The 25,476-nt window shown below is 39.7% G+C and overlaps 1 protein-coding gene across 3 annotated transcripts in view; it reads left to right on the top strand.

The window, feature by feature from the left end:
- The first annotated feature begins 1,632 nt into the window (after positions 1-1,632).
- The window catches only part of bcl11ba (BCL11 transcription factor B a), a 46,989-nt gene continuing 23,145 nt past the window's right edge, over positions 1,633-25,476 (top strand). For 2 of the 3 annotated variants that reach the window (XM_065251896.2, XM_065251878.2), the window contains exons 1-2: positions 1,635-2,708; positions 13,235-13,622. In XM_065251896.2, the coding sequence (XP_065107968.1) occupies positions 2,651-2,708; positions 13,235-13,622 (446 nt within the window). In that variant the 5' untranslated portion in view covers positions 1,635-2,650. Of the gene's footprint in view, positions 2,709-13,234; positions 13,623-25,476 lie in introns of all 3 variants that reach the window. The other variant, XM_065251887.2, reaches the window with a different exon arrangement.

Here is a 25,476-nt window from a genome sequence, read left to right as displayed (position 1 = left end):
TCTTTTACGCAACAACTTAACAATCACAAGTAATGCAGATACTCTCCTTTGCTAAAACAATAATCCTTCATTTTTTCTCAGTGCCATTGCGTTTTTCTGCTTGTGCGCGGCGTGCTTCAATTTGGTTTCAATAGAGGCTACAATTGGTTACAATTTGCACTATCCATGTTCGCATATAACAAGTTACTGTAATTAAGTATCCTAATATATCACTAACAATGAAAATGTGTAATTACAAGCAGTTATAATTAGAAAATAATTGCATATTTAGTAGCCGACGTGTAGTTCATTATTACTTAGTACTTATGTAAATACGCATGAGCACTAAAGTATGAACGTTTACATTTTTTATCAAAATGCAATTTTAAAATAAAACGACCACATTAGAACATCTTAGTTTAACCCTGAACTCCTAGACGTCTTAAACAATGTTCAGGACAGACCTCGGCGTAAGCTACAGGTCACGTCTTGCCCTATGCGCACTGATAAAAAGACTACTCAAAATGCATAAATAAGGTAAATGTATTTTTAATTTACTGTTAAGTAACTGCGGAACATTTCATTTATAAATTATAAACATATAACTTTAAAAATTAAAGTTGATGATGATTTCAATATTAAGGGAAACACAGTACTGTAGCTACTGTACAGTATGAACGCGTGCGCAACTTACGTCCACGTTTCAATGTTTCCAAAACACATTAGCCTACAAATATACTCCACATGACCAACTTTCAGACCAGTGATGCGGGCTGAGCATTAAACAGAAACTGTGGCAAAATAACAAACACTGACTGTATTTCACCCAGTAAACTCAAATCATGCAACTATTTGCTCAATAAATAACACTCCTCCCTGTTTGCAAAATGACAGCCGCTTCCTGCAATATTCGGTCATGCAAATGCAACAGTTTTGCCACCATGTAATTAATAACTTAATTAAAAAGAAAAGAATAAAAAGGAAAAAATTCACAGTACATTCGTAATGTCATCTGTTGATGTAGCCAAAATAATAAAAATGTTCATCCGATTACCTACCAAAAGGTAAAGGTCAGAAATATTGAAGAGGAAATCCACAATAGACAAAAATAAATAAATTTTCTCTGCCCTAAAGTGTGTATAAACCAATAAAGTTTAAAATATTATAGGCACGTTTAAAACAAATGTGATGTGTGACTATCAACTCCTGTCTCGTCATTTATGGCTTTTGAGATAAACAGCAGGTGCATTCATGCACGCCCGTCCGTTTCTTAATGTTTTCCATCAAATCATTTGAGATTTTTCTAATTTTAATATTTTATGTCAATCCATATCCGTTAACATCTTAAATTATTCATTTATTAGCATGCACATTTAAAAAAAATGCACAATGAATTAAATGTAAAAACGTACTGCGACCAAGGCTGACTTAGGTTATTTTTAAAATAAACTTTTTTTATTGCAAATGCTCTTGCGCGTACGATATCACACTGGGTATTTGCGCTGCTGCGAATACAGACAGGCAGTGTGCCGGGTGCCGCGTGTTTGTGTGTGTGCGCGTCTGTGTGTGAGAGAGAGAGTGTGTGTGTGTGTGTGTGTGTGTGTGTGTGTGTGTGTGTGTGTGTGTGTGTGTGTGTGTGTGTGTGTGTGTGTGTGTGTGTGTGTGTGTGTGTGTGTGTGTGTGTAAGACAGCGGCTCGCGATGTCCACGCTCTCCACCGCTGTTCTGGTGATCCGATAGTTGTGAAAAGCCACCACTAGTCGCCCCCAGTGCTCTTGCAGTCTCAAATTTTCCTTTCCCACTGTAGACTTAACGTCACGTCCGCACTTGAACTTGAATTTTATCCCATTGTACGGAGGCAGCCCTCGCCACAGAGCGACAGAGAGCTCCCGGAGACACAGGACTCCGCCATCTTCATACAGGCAGAAAAGGGGAAAAAACCTCGCAGGTCTTCATTCATCTGGAAAGGAGGTGGCAAGTCCGTATCCCTGGTCTCCGGTCCGCAAAGCCGAATAGGGGGAGCAAGTGCAAAGAGTTGGAGGGAGTGAGAAGTAACCGGGCATCGCATGCAATAGTGCCCTGGAAAGAAGAACTGTCCGGCGCTTAGCGCACTGAAGTGTACACTCAAGGAGAATTTGGATTCATCCAATTTAATAAGTAGTTTTTTTCTTTCTTAAATTATTATTTAGACTTAAAGAAAATATTAATTGCCTATGACAATTCTATAAGCCGCTGACTTGACGAAGAGAACCACTTTGGTGTCCAACCTCTCCAAACGCACCGGGCATCGCGTTCTGATTTACTTCACAAGCTCCAAGAGACATTTACAGTGGTTTCTTCACAACTGTCACTCAAAGGCGTGAAACTTCAAGGATATTTTTTGGTTGCCCTCATCGCACAACAGAAGCGCATGTGTGTGTGTCGGTGAGATACTGAGCGTCTGCGCGTCTCTGGTCATCTGGAGCTCCGGAGCGCAGAGACACTTTCTCTTTCCTCACGTTCAAGGGACGTCTGTCTACATCCACGGCCCGGAGCTGTGGCACTTCTGTGGAAGTCCCGGGAAAAGTTAGTTAGTGAGGGGGGACGAAGCCCACGGACACGGAGGAAAGAAGAAGCGAGCCGACTATTCCTTGTGCTGGTCTCCGGGCGATGCCAGTGTAAATGCCAGGGCAATGTCCCGTCGCAAGCAGGGAAACCCTCAACATTTGTCGCAAAGAGAAATTATAACACGTAAGTCGCTTATTTGTTTTAATTATTTGTGTTTAAGAGGTTGTTTTTGGTGTTTAAGAGATTGATTTAAACAATTTTTCCGTGCAGCACAGAAACAGTTTTAAGGTTTATTTATTGTTAGTGATGGACTGATCTCACTAAAAATAAATATTAAATCATTAATCATTTTTCAAACGCAATAAACTAGTCACATTAGTTGTAGCCTATACTTAAAAAGGTATTTAGTTAAAGTATTTTAAGTTTCACTTTAAAGGTTTATAGACTTTTTAATATAGGCATTTTAATAAAACTGCATTTAAATATTTGTTAAATACAGCACATTTCTAAGCTCAGCACTCGGTGTTATAAAAGTCCTTTTGTTTAATTTTAATATCAGACAGTTTGAATTTGAATTGTTTGCAGGCCACGAGAATTTGCATTGGACACTGATATTCAAACGCTTTTGTAAAGTTTATGTAAAGTTAAACTTTAAAGAAGACTGATGTTACATCAGTAACACAAGTTGTGTGTTAAGACATACGCGCAATTTTAGAGCTCGTTTACAGTGATTATAGTGTGTTTTTGTTTTCTTAAGCATTATATAAATATACTGTCATATATGCTCGTTTTAATAATTTATCGCAGGACAACATAACATTTAAACTTTTTTTTCAAGTAACATGTTTTTAGTTGTAGGCCTGTCTTTAAAATACAATGTTACATTCTCTTGTTTAGCTTGAAATCAAAGTCCTCCCTACTTTTTACAAGAAGATGTCTACTGTATAGTAGTTCTCGAGGTAAACAGCTACCTGTAACCACCAAAGACAGGAACGGTTAAAGGTTTGACTTTAGAGCACACTTTGCAAGGTTGCAACCAAATTTGTGAGTCTATGATGTTTTTCCTAAACTAGGTTAAAGTATATAATTATGCAACATTTGTGCTTTAAAATTTTAAATGTGCACAGGGAAAATTGAAAATAGGCATCAGATCATAAAAATATTTAAACAAAATAATTTTAATGTCAAACATTTTTTTTAGTTTAACATTAACCATGTGACAAATAAAATGTGAACTTTTAGAATTGGGGTTTAACAGAAGTAAACTTGATTAAGCAATGCTTTTACTTTTGTGAAGGAAATGCATGTTTGCACAATCAACACAACAAAGCAAGCACAGAGGTTTAATACGGTTTCTTACACTTAAGTTTGCCCCCGAGTAAAGGTTGTGAATGTGAAGCGAATGTAATGTGGGGTAGTTCTGTCAGATCTTTCACAACAAAACTTGCAGACAAACAAAGACAGATTTTGTTCTGTTATTTGATACATTTTCATTAGAGACAACTTACAAAATATATTGCCACACATCCACCAACTAATTTAAATACTGTATGCATGATTTTTCTAGATTCAGCTTATTCGGTGTAAACAAAGACAATGAATTATACCCAGACTTAGTATCATATTCTCCTGTGTTTAAGTGTAATATACAGTGCCAATCCAGATAATATATAACAGAGACCAGTGATGTAATGCCACCCAAATCTGTTTTGTATTGCATGGTTAGGGCCATGTATGCTTTGCAAATACTCAAACACACACCATTCTTTCACTAAATAACTCAATAATCTTTTACTGTACGTGTATGCATATACAGTATGTGTGCGCGGTTGCACTGTAAACATTTGGCATGCCTCTATGTTGTGTTTTTGAATTTACTGTTAAATTTATAAAAATGACTGAGTCTTTTGAATATGACTCTGACTTATGACAGAATGAGAGTGTGTTTGATATTTAAAGCTTGATGCGTGAATTATCATGGCTAGATTTGCCACAGGGCTAGCACGGCCCTTGTTATAAGTCGCCGCGTGTGCATTTGTGACTAACCATTTCATATTTTGAATCTTCATGTGCCATTTGTAAAAAGATTATGTGTTTAGATTTTCCCCATACATTAAATGTCATCTGTGCGTTGTGCATGTAAAACAATCGTGCTGGTTTGGTGAAAAAATGGCCTTTTGGAATTGTGTCGCTATAGTTATCCCATATCCCATCAGTCATTGCATATACAATGGCTGTGGTTATTAATTTGGGCTTTAAATTTCAGAATGCTCCAGTTACAGGAACTTTCCCTGTGTGTGTTTTCTCACATTCCCCTCTCTCTCTCTCTCTCTCTCTCTCTCTCTCTCTCTCACACACACACATTTACAAACGGACACAAATGCAGGCGTGCACATAGCAAAGCAGACGCCAGCATAGACATCAAGCTTTTGTATATTTTTTAACATGCAGAATAGGAGAGGAGGGTGCTTGACTTTCTCCTTCTTAGAACCAACAGATTGAAGGGCATTTATTGCATCACAGATGAATGAATATATAAGCTTTAGAGTTGCTCCTTAAACGTATCAGGTCTTAGTGGTTTTATGCAGGGCCAAGTAGGCCAGGTGTTAGCTGATAGGAATCTAAACTCAAGGCTGCGTTCTTTCGTGTAGCTCAGAATTCACATCACATGCGAATGTGGCAATGATTTTGATGTCACCAGTGTTTTTATTTGTGGTACTGTAGGTACTTTATGAAAATGCCTTCCCACTGTGTGTGCACACTCGAAAATATTGTGTCAGCCTATTCTGTTTGAAACGTGGCTGATTATTTGAATTGGCTATACTTGTAGAGCAGGAAAATTTGTATGGAATTGTGAATGATAGCTAATTTGGGAAGAGGTGTTATGTAGGTTTTCTCTCTAATTATTTCCCCTTTAAATTTCGCCGATATTGCTTAAAATGTCAAACGTTCACAGCAAGTGTGTGTGAATGTCTGCTTTTCAGAATGTCTTCTTTGGTATTTAGCTTTTGTTAACCAGTGTGTCTTAGCAGGATTAGCCTTGAGTTAGTGAGAGGCAATTTTTGTCTGCTCAAGTGCTGGAGAGAGAAAGAGCGTGTACTTTATGTCCACATGGTAATTTATGTGTTCTCGGCGTGAGCGGTCTGCAAACTTTGCAATGCTGTACATCAGTAGTTTTAATGGTTTAGCAGCCTGTGGTTGTGTGTGCTACATTATGACTCTCAAATATTCTGTAAACCCAGTGGTTGATTAATTCTATGTGAAATGCGACCGTTTGCGGTTTCTTTGCACATTTTGATTATTTGCATGCATCTGATTTTTTGCAAGATCTGTCATATACACTCAGCACCTGATGATCACTTATAGTTTTTAGTAAGAATTGATTTTTTTAAAGTAAAACAAAAACAAAGTTGTGTTTCATCAAACAAAGGCCTTTTTTAAACGTTAAAAATTTTAAATGTTTATTTAGTGAAATATTTGCATGAACTGAAATGGCTGAATTTAAATTGGATTTTGACACCTGTTCAATTTTTCATGTCAGTGCACAAAGTGTCTTTATTGAGGTGTAGCGCTGTAAAAATAAATCTAAATGCGAAGTAACAGATGTCATCCTCAAGTGAGGCAAATCAGAAGAGAGCGAAGAGGTATTTTTCCCTCGCTGAGCATCAGAATTACAAAGTTACACCGTAAATATTTAGATCTTGGTTAAGATGCGTGTTTTGCATTAGACATGAGAGCACAGGAAGCTGGCTCTTTATCTGAACTTTGCTTTGAATGCGTATATTTCAGCTATATTTGTTTTTAGTAAGGTCATCAAATCTAGTGTAAACGATTAATAAAAATATATTACATTATTTTTTGAAATATACAGTACCTACACAGTGGCATGTTTGAATAACGTAACTTGAATGTTAAAGGTATTTTAATGCAGACATTATTACAAAGATCCTAAGGCATTTAAAGGTGATAAATGTCCATTTCTAAATCTAAGCAGTCACTCTATTTTAAAAAAGCATGCATGAAAAGAGATTTATTTAACATGCAATATAAATATAAAATGACATGATGTTCAGTAAACAGGTCTTACAGCTTCCTTTCTGGATGCCTGTAGAGTTCAGGTCCTTGTTTTAATTTCATTGCTGAAATGTGCCGGCTTGCTTTGCAGTGAGTGTGCTGGTGTTGACCTGCTAGGGGGAGCTCTTAGTCTGCCAGAGGGGGAGGGAGGCAGAAATAGTGTTAAAACATAATTCTTAAATGTGTTTAAATGTGTAAGTCGAATGAACTACTGGTCTGCGGCTTCTGACGACTCTGCAAAGATGTTTGAAATGATATTGCCATTAACACACGTGCTCGGAGACAAACTGTCAACGCCTCTCAGCAGCAGCTGGTCTTACAACACACTCGGCCTGTCATTCGTGCTGCCTCTGTATCACTCCTTTCCATCCTTGGCACTTAAGTAATTATTTCACATTATTTATGCATAAAGAGAGGATCTGATAAGTCCACAAAACCAATATTTAAAGTTGAGTGTCGCCTCTAAAAAAAAAAAGTAAATGATGAAGTGGCTCTGGAACTTCCGGGCCCATCAGACTGAGGACCTATTGTTCTTCCCATCTAAATAAATAAATTCGAGTCTTGGATATAAAAAATTGGTAGCCTCTACAGAGCTTACATTTCTCTCATAACAATGGGCAAAATGTCTGCCTGGCACATTTGATTAATACGCTTGCATATTCGCTCTTCCTTTCGTTTCAGGTGCCTTTTGTTTGCGCGACGATGAGGGAGAGCGAGCACGTTGCCTCCCTCTGATGAAATGTAGAGAAGTGTATGTGTATGCCTGCCTGTCTGTCAGTATAAATGCATCAAGACGCCGGAATCAAAAGTGGGCATATCCATGCAAGCTTGATTTATGAGACACGAGGGCCTTAATGGTGGCTTGGATGTTTGACGTCGCACAGCTGGCTGACCGAGCAACACAGTACACTCCGGTTTCTGAGCTACTGTGCAGATTTGTGCGCATGTCTGTAGCTCTCCGATTGGGATATTATGCATGTCGTGCTGAATGCATTTCATTGGAAAGCTTTGCACAACCAGGAAAACAGTAGAGATGGTGAGCTTCAGGTGATATTTAGTCACACTAGCTACCCATAATTCTCCCCGTCTTTTTTTTCTTGGGAAAATATTAGGTAATATCTCCCCGATGAGATTTCCAGATAAAGTGGTAGCGATGCTTAGACAGGCTCCCAGTGGACATCATCATGTTAATCTCTCATTATCTGCAAGACGACAAATTTCCTTTTCTTCCCTTTTTTAATTAAACAACGGGCTGTAGTGGCCGAGGATCGTGCATTTAAAATTCCACCGCAGCGGCGTGCCACGATGATCCCTGTTCTGCTCTTGTTAACAGCTTCATTTGCACTTTGCACACACACACAGTCGCGGAGCATTCATTCAATTACTAGTGTTTTAAAACCTTTGCATTTGCACAGAAACGTTCTGCAAGACACTCGCAGCAACTTAATATCCCGAACAAGAGTCTTTTGTTCCGTTTTAGAAAGCCTTCAGGCTAAGAAACTCAGAGCTAAAGCGAGACTAAAACATCAGACGGTGTCCTTTGTGGGGAAAAAAATGATATAGATTTATGAAAACAAACAAACACAGGGAGGTATGGTCGTCTGAGAAGACTTTAAAGCATGAGAAAACAGGAAAGACTAGTGGCCTAGCTTGTCAAACGTTAGGCGGAGGTTTGCGGCTTCCTTTTGAGCGTTGGTGCGCTTGACTGTAGGTTAGAGATTAATGGCACCCTAATTAATTCCTGATAAATTCCTGTGAACGCTGAAGCTGCATGTGCATGCACGCATGTGCCACACGGCACTTCTGCACGCTTTGCAAACGTGAAATGATGGAAAAGACGTCTGCTTGCTACCTCTTCGCCGGCCTGTTTGTCTGCATGCCATCTGAGTATGAGGCTTAAACAAAAATAGTCACAGGTTCATTCACAAACATTGAGGCTGGGGCGCTTGCCTACATCTCTGTTATGCATCTTGGGCTGGTCGGAGTGGGCTGTGTTACACATAAGAGGTATTTCAAAATTGGAGTTTGTGGGCTGGTGTGGTCAGGTTTGTGTACGTAGCAGCGCAAATAGCTAAGCCCCCACCCACCGTCTCTGCTCTTGTGCAGCTCGGGCTGATGGGAAACATGGGAAAATAATGCACAAACAGTAAAGCGGAGCTTTTATTGTTTGATTAGGGCCTTTCTCTGGCTTTCATTTTCAATGTGCACACAGTGAATGGCTTTAATTGGCCCGGGTTAAATCTTTCTATCTGGACAGCATTACAAAGTCTTTCAAGATTTAAATAGGAAATTTATGGAGTCAGTAAAAACAATATGAAATCCGTTAAATGGTGTCTAATTAGGCCTTAACTGTAGCGATGAAACCTATGTGAGTTTGCGACTTTCTTACATCAATATGCAAATCTAAACGGAAGCGGGCCAAAAAGCGCAAAGCGTTACCTGTGGTTTAGTTTCTTGGTACGGATGAAAGTTACGCTAATGCAACGTTATGTAACATGCATGTGTTTTTGGAGGGAAACCCAGGATCTACCGTGATCAGCCAAATACCTGTCAACAGCAATTTTGTTCCACTCACAAACAAAAAGACTCCGTAAGTATGAGTCAGACGCGCTCCTCGACAATGGTGCATAAATTCAGGAGGGAACTGAAAAAAATATGCTTTTAAACGTGAATTAAAACGCTTTTATTTTTAAAAGCCTCGTCTTTTTTATGGGTTTCATTTTACAGAAATCCTATTAGTGTGCAATATGACTCATATAGTGTAGGGTAAATGAGAATGTCATAAAAGGCTGCTTATCGCTTAAAAAGGGTAAATCTTTTAGTATGTATTAAGTATAATTACAGGATGCCAATTTAATGGAAAAATATGTTTTATTATTCACAAATGCAACATTCAAAAATGATATAAAAAGTGGCACGTTTGTATACGTCATATGACACTCGTTTTCAAACCAGTACATATTTTCGTAAGGCTTTCAACTGTCCTTCTCACTATCTTTCTCTCCGGCTGCCAGAGAGTGCTTGATAAAGACAAATAACATTTGACATTTCGGTGGCCCTGATAGAATTATATGGAGTATTTGTTGAGGGATCAGAGAAAATCATGGGCTGTAATGTTACCGTGGTGACAGCATTGTTATCGCTGGTGGACGCGAGTGTGTGTGACTGTGAGGAATCGCACACTCTCACCCGTTTGCCTACAGCGGGAAACGTACACCGGTGGATCAGGCCTGCATAGTTCATGTTCATACATGGCTAGCAGAGAGTTGTGTGAAGGGTATCGCATGTAAGTGCTTTACTTGACCTACTGTACGATTTCATTCGGACTTTAAGGGCAAGTCTTCGAATGTGACGTGTCTTTACATGATTACAACACCTGGTGTGTGTGTGTTCGTGCATACGGGGGTCCCTTCTTTTGAAGTGCGTACTAGCGGCATTGCTTGCAAGCAGCGTGTTTCCTGTGGTTGGCACAGACTGAGCAAATGATGTGGAGGGAGAGAGAGAATTTCAGCTGCGTTCGTTCTTTTTTTCTGTCATTTTGATTCAAGTCTGTGCCAGACCTGTGACACATTAAGCTAACGCTTTCCACCAGCGTACCTCAGATTCTCTCCCAGGCTACAGTTTCACTTTTACCTTTCATTACACAGTCGTGAGAGACTAGCTTATAACTTTTTTATTGCACAAAAAGCTAAGGAATTATAGATATGTGTTAGTCTGTTAATGTTGGAGAAACGTACACTGGTCCTTGTTGTAAACTTGTAAATAATAGAAATCTACCTCTTCCTGTATGTGTTTGTGTGTGTGCACCTCTGCTGTTGCAGCTTCCCAGGATGCACAAATGCATGACACACATACACACACACACACACACACACACACACACACACACACACACACAAACCGACACACATGCACACCTATTGCTCATGCCTGCAAGCAATTTTAATTTATTGGTTCAAATGCATAAGCTTTTGTGCATGTGCTCACAGGTGTAGATATATTTGATGTATGTAAAACGGTTGCACTACCCCCCCCCACATTACACAAAAATTTACCTACAGTGGGGTCCAAACATACATAGTGTTGGATTTTTTTTTTTTAACCTTTAAAGTCTTTTTTTTGGTTTCTGCAAAATAAAGCACATATTGTCAAATCATTCTGGAATAACATGGATAATATTTTGCATAAACTTGTGGAGTCTATGGCAGTTTGAGTGCATGCTGTCATTAAATAAAAAAGTGTAAAACAAATATTCAAAAAAAAAAACAACCTAAATTTATATTTAACACATTGATGTGCATTGAAAATAAATAGCATTAAATAAGAAAATAGATGCATTTTTATTAGCAGACTTTTGGACCCCCACTGCATATGTAACACTGTCAGTGGTTTAACCTATATTGCATATTACCATAAAATCATATTTGTTTCCTTGTATTTGCATTCAAAATACTGTCGAAGAACAAAAATGTCAGCAATACAAACCATACAAAAACATAAATCAAATTATTTATTCGAAACAGACAATTTTGTGGTATAATAGCTGGTCAAAGCACAGTTTAACTGCAGAATATTAAGTTGCATGTTTGCTATATTAGGATGTTCACAGTCTCTTAGTCTGCGTAGGCCTTTCTCTCTTTATTTACATAGATGAACTGCAAATTCATTTAATGCACAGATGGCCTGATTTTACCCAGAGGGGGTCTTTACTCCATTGCTACCCATATAGATATTAGTAAGGGACTTAATTTGTGTTTGGGTGTACAATCTATAATACATGATTGCATATAGTGTTTAACAGGATGCACATCTAACATGTCGATTGCATCCGCTCAATCAGATAACAGGGTTTGGTGGTTTCATTTCATCTCGCATTCTGGACTTGACGTTACAAATCTGTCCGCATTCATAATTTGGATCGTGGACAAATTGCAGACGGATGCGCAGGCTGTTATAATTTATCATTGAAAATTAGTGGTTAGGCGGTTCCTATGGGAGATGTAAACAGGGCTACCTGTGTTGTGCGAGCAGTATGTTGTGCTCCTTCATCTTTGTCTCACTCATAAGCGGCATGGTTTCACACATTTCTTGTGATCTTAGCGATTTTTAGGCCTTTCGTAGCGTGTTGCATCCTTGGGTGTGGGGGGGCATGTGCAGTCCCGTCTAAGTGGAAAAAATAACCACACTTATCAAATTAGATCTTAATTTGTCATGAACGCTGTCTGGTTGTATCACAAGGTTGTTGATTCGTTAAAAATAAATAAAAAATACCTGATGTTTGTTCTTTAGTCTTTGACAATTTGAGAATCCCTCTCGGCATTGTCCTATAGCAGATTTATGTGCACTTCAAAAATCCACACCTGCTCGCTGTGTGGCTTTAAGTGTTGCTATGGTAGTGTTTTTTTTTCATCTCAATTTTTTGTGCTTTCACCCAAATCATGCAGCGTGTTGAGCAGGGAGAGCATGAAAGCACTGACAGGAAGTCGAGGAGTGTAAAGTGGCAGTCAGTGAGGTGTTTGTCTAGATCTTATGATTAGTATGGCGCAAGGATAAGCTGTCAAATGTAACATCAACAGAGCTGTCTGTCAGAGGGTCCCGAGAGGGCTTTGTCAAGGGCCTCTACTGTCTTTGATAAAACTGCTCTCGCACCCCGGCATCAGGCTACAAAGGACCGAGTGCTGAAAGGTGAGGCTGAAATTTCAAAATGGAGGCCAAGGGACCGAGGGGTTGTCCGGCTTTCGTTGAGCCCGCCATTCCTCGTTGTTTATCTAGGTGACAGAATCAACCAGAAGATCTGCAGGGCCTCTTGCTCTCAAGGTTGTGCAAATATCTCTCACAGCCAAAACTGAGCCCTTACCCCTCCTCCTCATCCTTTTTCCTTTTTTTTACGCTCACCGGTTTTCATTTTCATTCTCAGCCTCACAAGTACTGTATTGTATATTAATAACAGTGCCTTGCTGTTGGGTCTTGGCCTCACATATGGATGTTTATCAGAAGTTGGCTTGGTACAGGACAGGACACGCCGAAAAGGGAGAGGTGCCTCGTGTGTGGCCAGCAAGATGATTCAGTAGACGTCTCCCTTTATTCTGTGATTTGAAAGTTTAGAGTGATTGTCATGGGACGTAGGTAAACTGTTAAATGAGCCCCAGTTTCCTTTATTTTAACAGGCTGACAAATTTCGAAAAGACCGCCAAGTTGTGTGATTATGCCTCATTCATCATGCCATCATTCATTATTTTCTACACTAAGGTTTTTCAGTCAGGTTTATTCAGAAGTTAGCGAGAATACATTTAAATGTGCTATAAATAAAAACGCTTACTGTCTTGAACACTTGAATTGACTTTTACAGTGAACTGTAAACTTTAATTTTACTTTACTTGCTTACACTTATTAGTTTTAAAATGTTTACAGTGTAACATGTTTCCAATGAATTAAACCAAGTCGCATCCAATATTATATTTACACCTAAATATTCAACAGTTTTAAATATGTTATTATGAGTAATGATAATATTCTGTAAGGCATTACATCATCAGGAAATGTTGTTTTAGAGGCGGGTGAGAAACGTACATTTTGAGGGTTTCCATTTTAAAGGTCTTAAAGCTTAAAATGCGTCTTTATTTTGTCTCTCACAGCAGAAGCTGAGCATGTGGATGCCGGACTGGCCGTGGCCGATCTCCACCCTCACCCGCTGCTGGACCCCAGCATGGCCGGGCATCTGCCCCCGGGCCTGGGTGACCACGACCTCCTCACCTGCGGTCAGTGCCAACTAACCTTCCCACTGGGAGACATCCTGCTCTTCATCGAGCACAAGAAAAAACAGTGCCAGTCTCTGCCGGCCGGCCACGGGTGCTACGACAAGATGGCGGACCGCAACAGCCCCTCGCCGCCCCGCGCCGAGCTGAGGAAAGTGGTGGAACCGGTCGAAATCGGAATCCAGGTGACACCAGAAGAAGAGGACGAGAGACTGTTGACGCCCCCAAAAGGAATTTGCCCTAAGCAAGAAAGTGGCCTGGCAGGTAGGTCAAACTCTCTACGAAAAGTACAGGCACTCAGATTAGGCTTTTAAAGTCATGCGATCAGTGACGCCAACACCAGCATGCGTTCCAATTCACATACGCACAAATGCATAGGAAACAACCACACGCACACTGCCTGCAGAGTTTTAGACGAAAAGGAGACACACACTCATTTACCGCGGTAGGACTCTGGGCGTCCTGTAGTGATTGTGATACCGTTCATCTCGAAGCCTCGAGAGAGATTGTTTTTCCTTTAGCTGATTTCATTAGGGGAGCCTACACCGCACAGAGTGAAACATCAAATTACTGACTGAAAACCCTAAAACCCCCTGAAGGACTCTGGTAGTTGAAACAAATTGTGCAAGACGTGACAGAGATCTCACCCCACTTCCATGGAGAAATCCAGCCTGAGCCATCTGCTTAAAAGGTGAAAAGCTCATTAAAATTCAAATACTCCATAAAAAAAATATATATATATATATAAAATAAAAAGAGGGGAGAGGGGCGAGAGAGAGTAGGATTAAAAGAGTGAGTGAGTTTCCTATTGAATGGGGTAAAGAGGCAGTTTAGTTTAGTCCAGCTGTAGGGTGAGAACTCTCACAGTTATCTTGCAAAACAGCGCAGTCAATTCCTTCGCAAAGACGCCTGAGGGATCATGGGAAATGGGTCTCATAAAATAATATTCTAGGTTGGACAAAGTTACCGGGGGAAACGCAGGGGAGCGGCTTATGACACTGCCTCGGTTTTTAATAACGTCGCTTTTTAATGCCTCACAATCCTTATTTGTGAAAGTTACCCGCGGCATCTGAGACAATTTATTCCGTGCCACCACAATGCCTCACGTATTTAAATGTCTCAAATAATGAGGGCGCTGCTAAATTACTCGCTACCTCACATGATGTAGGGCAGACTCGACTCTGAGACTGACTGACTGTCTGCTTACAGCGAGTGTGTTGGCGGCGGTTGTGAAATATGATGCAAGCGTCCTTGCAGTGTTACGTGCAAATCGTTCTACTACACTTCGTCATCCCTGATTTAAAAAAAAAAAAGTGTACTGACTGGTGAGAGCCACAAGCGTGTGTTTTGGCAACCACACAATTTGCTTAAAAAAAAAAAAATTTATCGTGTTGACACTGATGCACAATGATTTTGCATAATTATACCAATTTTGTTTAGTTACTGTTTTTGTATAATAAGAAAAATTTTTTTTTAAGGAATATCAACATTATAGGAATTTTTTCCCTTCATTATATATGGTGTAAAAACTGCACCCTCTTTATTTTCTCTTGCTTTCGTTATAAGCTCAGTGTTAAGAAGGATAGTTTTAATCTCATTTATACTTGAGAATTTAAATAATGGGTTATTAAAATGAAAGGTGAACATTTGCCTTTGTAAATCGCAATGCAGTTAGCAGGGTAAATTTTACACCTTACATTAATTCAGGGCTGGAGAGAGATGCAGTTGGAAGAAAAGAAAACATAGCGACAGATGAAACGTCTTGTGAAAGTGATTAAGACGCTTGAATGTCAGTCCGTGCGCGCGGCTAAACACTCACAGGCTGCCTTGTATTCATAATTGCCTCCCAGCAGGTTAAAGTATTCTTTTATGCTAAACCTTTCCTGTTCCATTTGTTCTCGACGTGAGACAGAAAATGACGTGCAAAAAACACCCAGCCGCTCCGCCTCGGAAAAAGCAATGGTGCTCTTGCTCGCCAAAGCAGAGATCATTTTTCACGAATTTGTTATTTTCCTTTATATAATATATATCCATCTGCCAGCTTCAAGTGGATAAATGAGGGAGAGCGTGAGCATGCGAGAGATGTTGATAAGGAAGGCTACTGCTGGATCCATCAATGAGATTTCAAAAGCTAACTCTGATCAGACCAACATTATTTTACTAAGAGTTCCCTGCACTTCTAAAACCAGATTTTTGGACCATTCTCAAGGGAGAATTTAACACAAATAATTTTTTACTAACATGACCGTTAAAAATGCTGTGTTGTCTTTAACCCATGCTGGGTAAATATTGGACTGAATACACCGCTGGGTTAAAAATTATCCAATCTTCGGTTGTTTCAACCCGTGGTTGGGTAACAACAACCCAGCACTGGGTAATTTTTAACCCAGCGGTGTGTTGCGTCCAATATTTACCCAGCATGGGTAAAAAACAACATAGCATTTTTTTGAGAGCAGGCCCACACAATGTTATTTGTAATTGTCATTCGTTACAAATGCAAACTCGCATCCTTAGTAGTACATTAATATGTAAATCATGATTACATTTGCATGGTTTGTAAATGATAATTTGAACTTAGAGAAATACTTAAAATAGATTATTGTGCACATGCCTTTTCATTGTTTCAGCATTTATGTATCACATAATGCAGAAGATAAACATATATCCACATGCATGTGCTGATGAAATAGTCTAAACCTGACGCATAAGCATTGTTGTCACAGGTCCTAAACTCCACCGTTTCATTCCCAAATTGTCAGCCTCCATCCCATAAGCCTCTCTTGTGTGATTCACCAATCATCATCTCAGGTCTTAATTCCTAAAGTTAACAGCCCAATATCACGGCTCATCTTGTGGCACGTTATAGTCCTTTACGGAAAAAATAATTCTTTGTTTTTGGCTCGATGAAAGCAGTAACACAATATGCATAAACGGCAATTTCATTAAGTCATACGTAAGCGTTCTCCAGAGACGGCGTAATGATAACTAAACATTGCATCTTTGATCTGGAAAACGCATAATCAGTCGAAAAGACCTCATGATAAAGTATTCTGATTAGTGAAATAGCTTTTAGCGATAATTCTCCCAGTGGCTTTGCTTTATTAGTGCCTATGAAAAAAGTCAACGTTATCTATGACAATATAGAACAGCCATTGAAGAGGAACCACTTGAGGGTTGAATTCAATATTTCCTGCATAAATATCAGTAGGACACAGGCCCGCTCGGCGTTGCATTGTATTGCCACTTAGCCGTCTTAAGTTTTGGTGGAATTTAATTATATTTAATAGCCCTAATTAAATAAAATATGACATTCTGCATACCCTCGGGCGGTAAAAGCTTCTGCTATGGGCATACGGCGGGCCCGAGCCACCGGAGCCCCCCTATCTGCCGTACAGTGAGTTTAAAACAGTTTAGTGGTACTAAAATATAGGGGCCAGCATAGCTGGCTGTAGCCACTGTGCATCATTAAGCAATCTAAATGTAAAATAAATAAATAAGTGCATAAATAAACAAATAAATAAGACATTTACTGCTCCTTAATGCATCTAGATGGCTTAGCCTGCTGAAGCTGGTCAGGCATTTAATGGTACTTGTTATTTAATTATGGATTGATCTCAGATAGAGGTGCTATGAACCACAGAGTGCTGTGCGGCGGCTTCATTGTGCTGAAACTGTTTGCCGCGTGCATGCTTTAATTAAAAAGTAATAATTTAATATGATCTCATGAACCTCAAAGATGAGAATGCAACAACCAAACTAAAGGATCTTCAGACACCCGAATCTCTGACAGTGTTTACTATGGTATTTTTGTAGTTTTATAGCTTTATGTAGCAAGCATCAAATATAGCCTCATTTTAATTTTTTAATAAAAAGTAAAGAAAGCTTTATTTATAAAAAAACATACTTTCACATACATAGATTAAAATAAAGTTTATTTAAATGAAAACAATAAATGTGTTATTAAAGGGATAGTTTAACCAAAAATTATGTTCTTACAAACCTGTATACATTTCTGCTGAACACAAAGGAAGATATTTTGAGCAAAGCTTTTTTAAGCTCCATTGACTTCTATAGTATTTTTATTTTCCTACTATGGAAGTCAATGGTGCTCTTGTTTCCTGCTTGATTACAAATATCTTCTTTTGCGTTCAGCAGAACAAATACATTTTTACAGGTTTGAAACATGTTGTGGGTGAGTAAATGATGACAAAAATGTCATTTTTGAGTGAACTATCCCTTAAAACTGAAAATTAATAAAGTAAATTTTTTAACTATTGTAAAGACGTTATATTTAATTATTTTAAACGATACAATATGTTTAATAATGATATTGTATGCACATATGTCATGCTAGCAAAATATATTGTGGATTCCCCAGCACAAACTTTTTTCATAAGTGAAGAAGAAATATAAAATTGTTTTAATCTTAAAGTTTGTTGTATGATTTGAATTTTACAGTATGCATCAGTAATGAAAGTATTTTGCGTTTGTAAAAAAACTGAATTAGACTGCGTATAAATAATGCGTAAACAGAGGCTTATTTTTCAGTGTGTTTGGTGTTGGTTTGTAATGAAGGACTTGTCAGTCTGCAAGTGTGGTGATGTGGCCATGTACCATTCCAAACCAACACTGCATTTTGAGGTTAGCTTAAATATCAGTAAGCAAATAAGAGTGACAAATAGGAAGCAAACATTTCCTACAGAGCAGTTTTTGTTATTTTAGCTGTGCTCTAAATCATTGTGTCAACTATGTTGTAATCTGACTAATTTAGACCACTGGGAATAACGATTATAAGTATCGCTTTTTAGGCCACTTGAAGATGTTTATATTACTGTATTGAAAACACGATTCACTTGTGTGGGAAAAACTATTTTACGAGGTGACAAATTCATATGAATTCATATTATGTAAATTCATTGTACAAAACCAAATGATAAAAAACATGAAGCCCCACCCCCAAACCAAATGTTATTGGAGTCAAAGCAGATCTTATTAATGACATCATACAAATTCATACAAATAAGCCACCTTGTAAAACACTTATGAATTGCCATGAGATTGTCTTTGAATTTTTTATTCAAAACAGTGCCTTAAAAATAACCAAACTTTGCATAAGTGCAAAATCCAAAAGCTGTATGCTGGATCAGTTCATTTACATTCTGTCACCAAAGGAACCATAGGTGGGACCCATCGTATGTTGTGGGGGGCGAGATGGGCTCCTGTTTCTGTCATAGCTTCTCTCTCCCTTCATCTCTCTCTACTAACACCATCCAAGCACACTCGCACGGCTTTACACGTCTAACAAGTGCTGCGACGGGGAGTTATTTCTGACCCTTGGCTCACCAGATCGTCGTGGTGAATATTTCATGAGACATGCTATATTTATAAAGAAATTTACCTCAAACACTCTACTCTCTCACCCTGCCTCTCCTTGTGCCTGTCCCTCGCCCCCTTCGCTTCTGAGTGCGCACCTGCCATTAATGCATTCTCGGGTGCTGTTTATATTTGTTATGCAAAACGTTTAGAAGGCGAATCGTGTGATTATTTTTTTAGGGCCCGACACCCTTAATATCGATGCATTTTGTGGTTATATATGCAGATTAGTACTAATTTGGGACTGTGATATAATTGCGATGTACTTTGTGAAACAAATCAATAAAGTGCAGCGAAAATATCTCAATCGTATGGATGTATTCCTCAACAGAAGAGGAATTTGGTGGAGCTCTTAAAAAGCGAGGCAGGGAGAAAGCTCGGCCAGCCGGTTCCTGTTTCGTGCCCTCAACTTCCTACCTGTTTTTGAAGTTTTGCCCAGAAAGATTTGTTTCGGCAGAGTTTCACTTGCAATGGTGTAGTGCCAGAAGAGTTTGCCAGCTTTGCCTATCAACTATGCAAAGCTTTATTTTTAGTTTATTTCTTCTTTTTTTTTTTACACAAATTCAGTATTTAGGGTGTTGGCTGTATCAAGTTCATCGAGGTTTATGTAATATTTCTTACAAAGACCGGCCTGATTTAGTCCTTTCTGCATGTACGGTTCATAATTTCTCAGAGGTTGCGTCTAAATTCAATATTTGTATAGCGCATTAGAGAGAGCGTGCGCTGGCCATTAGATGGTTTACACTGTTATCAAGCTGCCTGATTTTTGATTGCATGAAAAAGATGATGTATTTTCTTATTTTCTGCCCAGCAGAGACGTCCATGTACAAACCAAAATAAACAGATATCTGGATCCTCCCTCGCTGCGCCGAGCATCTCAATTGAGGCTACACGTCTCTCGCCCAGAATCAACATATACACTGGGAGGGCCCTTCAATAAATAATGACACAACACAGGCGCAGAGATATCGAAAACATGTTTCCCATAATATGACACACATGCCATTTTTTCAATTAAGATTCACAAAGGCTTGGCAGGGAGACAGACTGGTGCATGGGCTATGCCTGAATCAATGTGTGCAGACAGTGTACCACGGTAGATGCGTGTTTGATTTAATGTGCTGGTTCAGGCACATTACTCTTGCTTTTTTCTTCATCCGTTGTTTCAATAAAGCCTGAAGTGCAGGACCAAGCGGCCATTTTGAAGTGGTAATTACCCCCTTTGTCTAGTGTTTTAGTCATTTTATATTTTTTCTAGCCATTTAACATTTATGCAATAGCCCGAGTCTAAATTCTTATAATGTGGCATGTTTCTTTTTCCATGCATGCATATAAATTCCAGTGTGTGACGCAGATGCATATTTAATAAGGCTGCGAGTGTATCATTGAAGTTCAGGACGTCTAAAAAAACAAGAGAGAAACTTGTTTTCAAGGACTACATGTAGGCTACTTACGACTTAAAAGTTGCACAAATATAAATACACTTACACATCATGTGTTTATTGGTGTGTCCTTTGGGAAGTTTAAATATGCATTAGTGTGTTTATCTGTGCGTGTGTGGTAAAGCATGGATACTGACTTTAAAAGCGTGCAGGACAGTTAGTGTACATTTATAAAACTTTGGATTTTTACGCTACCACACAAGCAAGCTCTCCAAATCTTTTCGTCTCGCACTTGCACGTAAAGTAAATAAAGTTGAGTGTCTGGTTTTAGCAACAGCTTGACGCTTGTGGCCTTAGTTCGGGCTACGCTACTCTAGTTATCGCACGGTGTTGCTGAAGACGTCCCCTTGGGTAAACCAGACTTTAATTTCTTCCCCTTCACGTGTTTAATCCACTACTTCAAAATTCAGAAAAGTGCTACCTTTACTTGGCTTTTGAAATGCTTTCCAAATCCTCGCGTTTGGGCCATGTCCAGCAGTGTCAGGAACAGGAAAAGCCAGAAGGAGTAGAGAATCAGAGAGAATGAGAGAGAGAGAGAGAGAGAGAGAGAGAGAGAGAGAGAGAGAAATGGAGAGAGAAAACAGTTTTAGTCATTAATAGACCATAAAAACCCAATGCTGGATCCATGTTGTTCTTAGCATCTTGAAATCCTCCTCAGATTTTTGCCTCGTTGCCTTTTTCAGTTAATCACTTTGCATGCGCTCATTTAAATATTAAAATTTTCTTTAATCATCAAAGCCAGTGAGCTTCATGCATATTCATATCTGTTCCCCCCGCCACACACACACACACGCACGCACACACTTCCCCCAGAATTACAGGTTCATTACCTCGCTCCAAAGCCAAACAGTCATTACCAAGAGCCAGCTTTTTAATTGTGGATGCCTGGCCATCATCGCATCACTGCTAAGATTTAAACTTCCATAAGAATATGAAGAAAAAGCCTAAAAAACATACATTGTGCTAAGGAAAAAGTGAGGGAGAGGAAAAGAGAGAGAGAAAGAGAGAGAGAGAAAAACCTGTTCTCTGGCTGGAGCTCTGAATATTTGTCAAGAGGCCTGACGAAAGTTGCATTTGCATAATGACTTTGTAGTTCTGCATTAATAAAATTTGCATATGAAGCCGTGTTAATTACTCCTGATCAGGCTTTTTTGCATTCATGCATGGTAATTTTCTGCGACTTGCGAGAATTGATGTCCTGGCGTCAGGGCTGTGATTGGTGGCAGTGGTGCTTGTGGATGCGGGGTTTTGTGTGTGCGTGTTTTTGAGGAGGGGGGGTCAGGCGGAGAAGGAAGGGGAGACAGGGACGGATGTACCGGAGAGAAAGAGACGATAGCGCGTTTTGTGATGCTTCTTTATTGCACCGCTGTTCTCGGATATCTCCTGTAATTGGTCTAAGAAAAAGAGCAGTCATTTAAACAGCATTTTATGTAATGAAACGTCATAAAGCGAGCTGAAGAAAACAAGCCTTCAACTGCTGACAGGCATTTCGAATCTATTGTTTAGCCTATTTATTTCTAAACAAGACGACTACTCTTGGCATCGGAGCGCTTTGGCATTTTTACCATTTGAATGGAGGACGTCGTCAGAATAGAATAAAAAAAAAGATCGTTTACCTTCTTAATTTTCATTTTCTTCCAGATCTTCTTGTTCCCCGTTCCCTCCTCCTCCTCATTTCAATGGTTCATTTTAAGTCTTACAACTGATTGGTTTAATCTAGTCTTATTGCTAGAATGCAATTAAAACCCATTTTTACGATTTGATTTCTTCCTCAGTTTACTCAGTGTCGGCTTACGTGATCTTTTACTCCATGAAACCTGATAAAAAAATTTAATGTCTCACTTGCAGAGTTCTCTCTTTCTCTGTGTGTTTTTTTTCTAATAACCCACTATTTTACCTTCGAAATGAGCTCCATTTGTTCCTTTCAATAGGGATTTGCTTTAGTAAAGCGTGTACAAATTGATGTGCACTTAAATAATGTTACCTTTCCACTGATTTTTCTTTTCGCTTTTGTCAGAGCCCTGCTGGGTTCAAGCGTTTGCCTATGGAATTTTGGCCCTTTGCTTGTGGTTTGGCAGAGGCATCACAAGGGAGTGTGTGTGTGTATTGTCACAAGCGGCACAAGTAAGAGTGAGAAGTGTGTGTTTGTGTTTGTGTGTGCTTTTCTTTTTCATAATCTGCTGGTCTACTTGTCATTTTGATATAGCGACAGAATTAAACACAACTTTTAGCAGCATGAGGATTCTGGGGCTGGATCCAAAACAAAGAGATGTGTTTTGTGCCAACAGACGCTCAACATATGAGCGGTATGCTGTAATGCACGGAGTGTGCGACAGCTTTGGCATACCTGGAGCCCGGCTCACTTTCTAAATGCTGCCATGTGGGGCATTAGTGCGATAATGGCCGAAACACTTTTAAACCCTTCAATCATTTTGGTGTTACTGTACATTCAAAAGAGAAACACTTAGAAGACAGAACGGTTGTTTTTTTAAAGAAAAAAGTCAGGAAAGTAAAGCATTATTAAATTTCACATTGGAACTAATATGGTTTTATTATGCCAATGGAATATCATTGCAATTTGTCTGGATTTTACGAGGTGGCTAATTCGTACAATTCGTTTTTGTATGATTTTGCCCCTGTGATGTGTGTTTTTATTATAATTGAACATTTCATATGATTTACTTTGTAAAACAAGTACGAATAGCTGTGAAATCAGGCTAGGTATGTTTAGGACGTTCAAAAATTATTCAAATATATCATGACATTACTTTTAAATATTTTAACAATTTTTATTTGTGATATCTTTAAAATCCTAATTGTTTATGAAAGATATCAAAGCTGTTCCTGCTAACTTGGTAGAGCATTGCATTAGCAATGCAAAGGTCATGGGGTCGATCCACAATCAGATACATAGCTTGAGTACACCATGTTGTTTAAAAATAAAAACATCTGCCAAATGCATGAATGTAAATGCAAAGGTACTGGACAAAGAATATCTCAAATAAAAGCCAAAAGAGTGACAGATTCCCAAGCAATCTGTAAAGAAGTAAACAATGCCCTCCTACTATAATTGTTTGAGTGTAATCTTATGTGTTCTGGATGGCGCACAAGCTTTAAGAGGTTACTATATCCCACATGAAGACATCAAACAGTCCCTCTGCCACTTTGTGGCTGTCGTATGGCAGGATTTTAGTCTCCCCCAACCACAGACAGGGAATAAACTTGTCACTAATTTGGATTGCGAGCGCTGGCAGGACTCTTGCACACGCTGGTGGCTTTCGCCCTCACGCTGGTCTTTGTTTTATTTATTTTTTCCTTTCTTTTATAGTCAGCAGAGATGCTCTGTGAAACACAAGCACGTAGACTATCCCTGCGTCGCTTGCGCAGAATTATTCAAGGTAACCGACAGCTTTTAAATCCTCTTAAGATTTTCGACTTGAAGCCACTTCTCAAACATATATATGGAAGTATATTTATCGTTATTTGTTTAGCTCGGTCCTCCCCCTGCAGTTTCCACAGCTTGTTGTGGCTTCACTGCAATTCTGAAAAAAATGAGTATCTTCACCGCTTGCCTTTTGCATATCGTTACGGAGACTCTGTCAAACTGGCAGTGTTTGTTTTGTGAACTAGTCTCCATGAAGATTTGAATTTGTAAAGCGGTGGAGATGCTGGGGCGGAGAGCGTATTGTAAGCCCCTGAGGCTGGGTCTAAGCAGGCCTGGATGGCAGCGGCTGTAAAGCCGCTTTGGCAAAAGTGGATTGGCGGCACGAACAATGGGGAGGATGTAGAAGGCAGTGGACAGGATGGGATTACCAGGTTAGCGCAGGTTCCTCTCTCAGGTTCCTCCGCTTGGGGTTTTGACACGGCACGTCTGAAGGAATTAGTCCATCTCTGGGGTTTAAATCCGAACAGTCTAACCAAGGCTCTCAAGCCTGGAATATTTCCCACAAAAGGGTGTTGCCATTTAGCAGGAGAAATCACCACTTAACAAAAGCTCATTTTTCCTCTGTTAGCTTGGGAGGATTAGGGGCCGGTGGTTGAATAATACAAAGTTTGCGGATCGTGTGGAGAGGCATAGGAAAACGGCGTTAAGAGTGAAATTAAAGCCTGGTGACAATTTACGGAGGGGATGTTCGTCACCGTTGAAGGTAGGAAGCGTGGCGGAGCGCGTTCGGAGGGACACGGTCGCTCTGTGGATGGGGCGTACGGGCGGGCAGCGCAGCTTGACGAATGCGTGTTGATCCCCTTGTTTAGGGGGTTTTAAGTCTACCCAATTTCACATGCTAACGGTCGCAGCGCAGGGCCCTAGACATTCCACCCTGCCAGAGTGATGGCTCTAGCTACTTTAAGCTGAAATGCATCCTGCAATATTGATATTTGTTCCCCGGGGTCTCTATCTTTCACTCTTTCTCTCTTTCTTTTCCCCCTGCCTTTCTTGTCTTTGCTTTGTACAGTCCTCTGTCTTTCTTCCTTTGAAACCCCCGGCATGTAAAGCAGGAAAATGCCAGGCCTGCATGGATATGGCAGACCTATAATCATGCTTCTCTTACAGTAATTGCTCTCGTCTGTGGAGTTTAGAAAAAGCGCTCTATCAAAGCGCTGGCTGGAGCGGAGGATCATGGGCTGGCATCGTTCGACCGTCCCACGAGACACTCTCAGGTTAACCCTTCCCTCCCCGGCCTTACCATGACAGACCGATCAGCATTTGGTGTACATTAGAGCATACGAGCGGTTTTAGAGTTTCCATACTATGCCTGTTTGGGTTTGGCGCATACACGTTTCAGGGTTTATTTTGTACTTCTGTGGGTGAATATGCGGCTGAATCTGGTGCTATTTTTCTATTTACTTTACACTTGGGACTGTCTGGGTGGCAGCGTGGTAAAACAAGCGGGTGTCTGCTTTCACTAAGAGCTGCATTCCGCCCAATTACTTATCAGATGCTCGGTTTTATGCATTTAATCCAACCTCTGGCTGTATCAAAACACAATCAAATGATTCACCCGAAAAAAACAACAACAACACAGTCGCCCCTTTAATCCATTGAGAAAACATGGCAACCCATGTGCAAGTGTTTGCCTTACTAAGAATCAACTGAGTTTTTTTAATGATTACTTTGCAAACCCCTGCATCAAATAACCGAGCATGGCTGATAAATTAACGGCGGCGACAAAAGCCGAGGTTGTTGTAACCTGTTGGAAGGCCAAGCCACCCATTGGCAAGCTACTTTATTTGCAAGCTCAAGGAGCTTTTAGCTGTAAACAATGCTGGACTACAGCCAATCTTAGTCACTAATTGTGCTTTAATACA

The sequence above is a fragment of the Paramisgurnus dabryanus genome, chromosome 17 (assembly GCF_030506205.2).
Source record: "Paramisgurnus dabryanus chromosome 17, PD_genome_1.1, whole genome shotgun sequence".
Lineage (NCBI taxonomy): Eukaryota > Metazoa > Chordata > Actinopteri > Cypriniformes > Cobitidae > Paramisgurnus > Paramisgurnus dabryanus.
The sequence above is the reverse complement of the archived record's forward strand: the minus strand, read 5'-3'. Positions and strand labels throughout refer to the sequence as shown.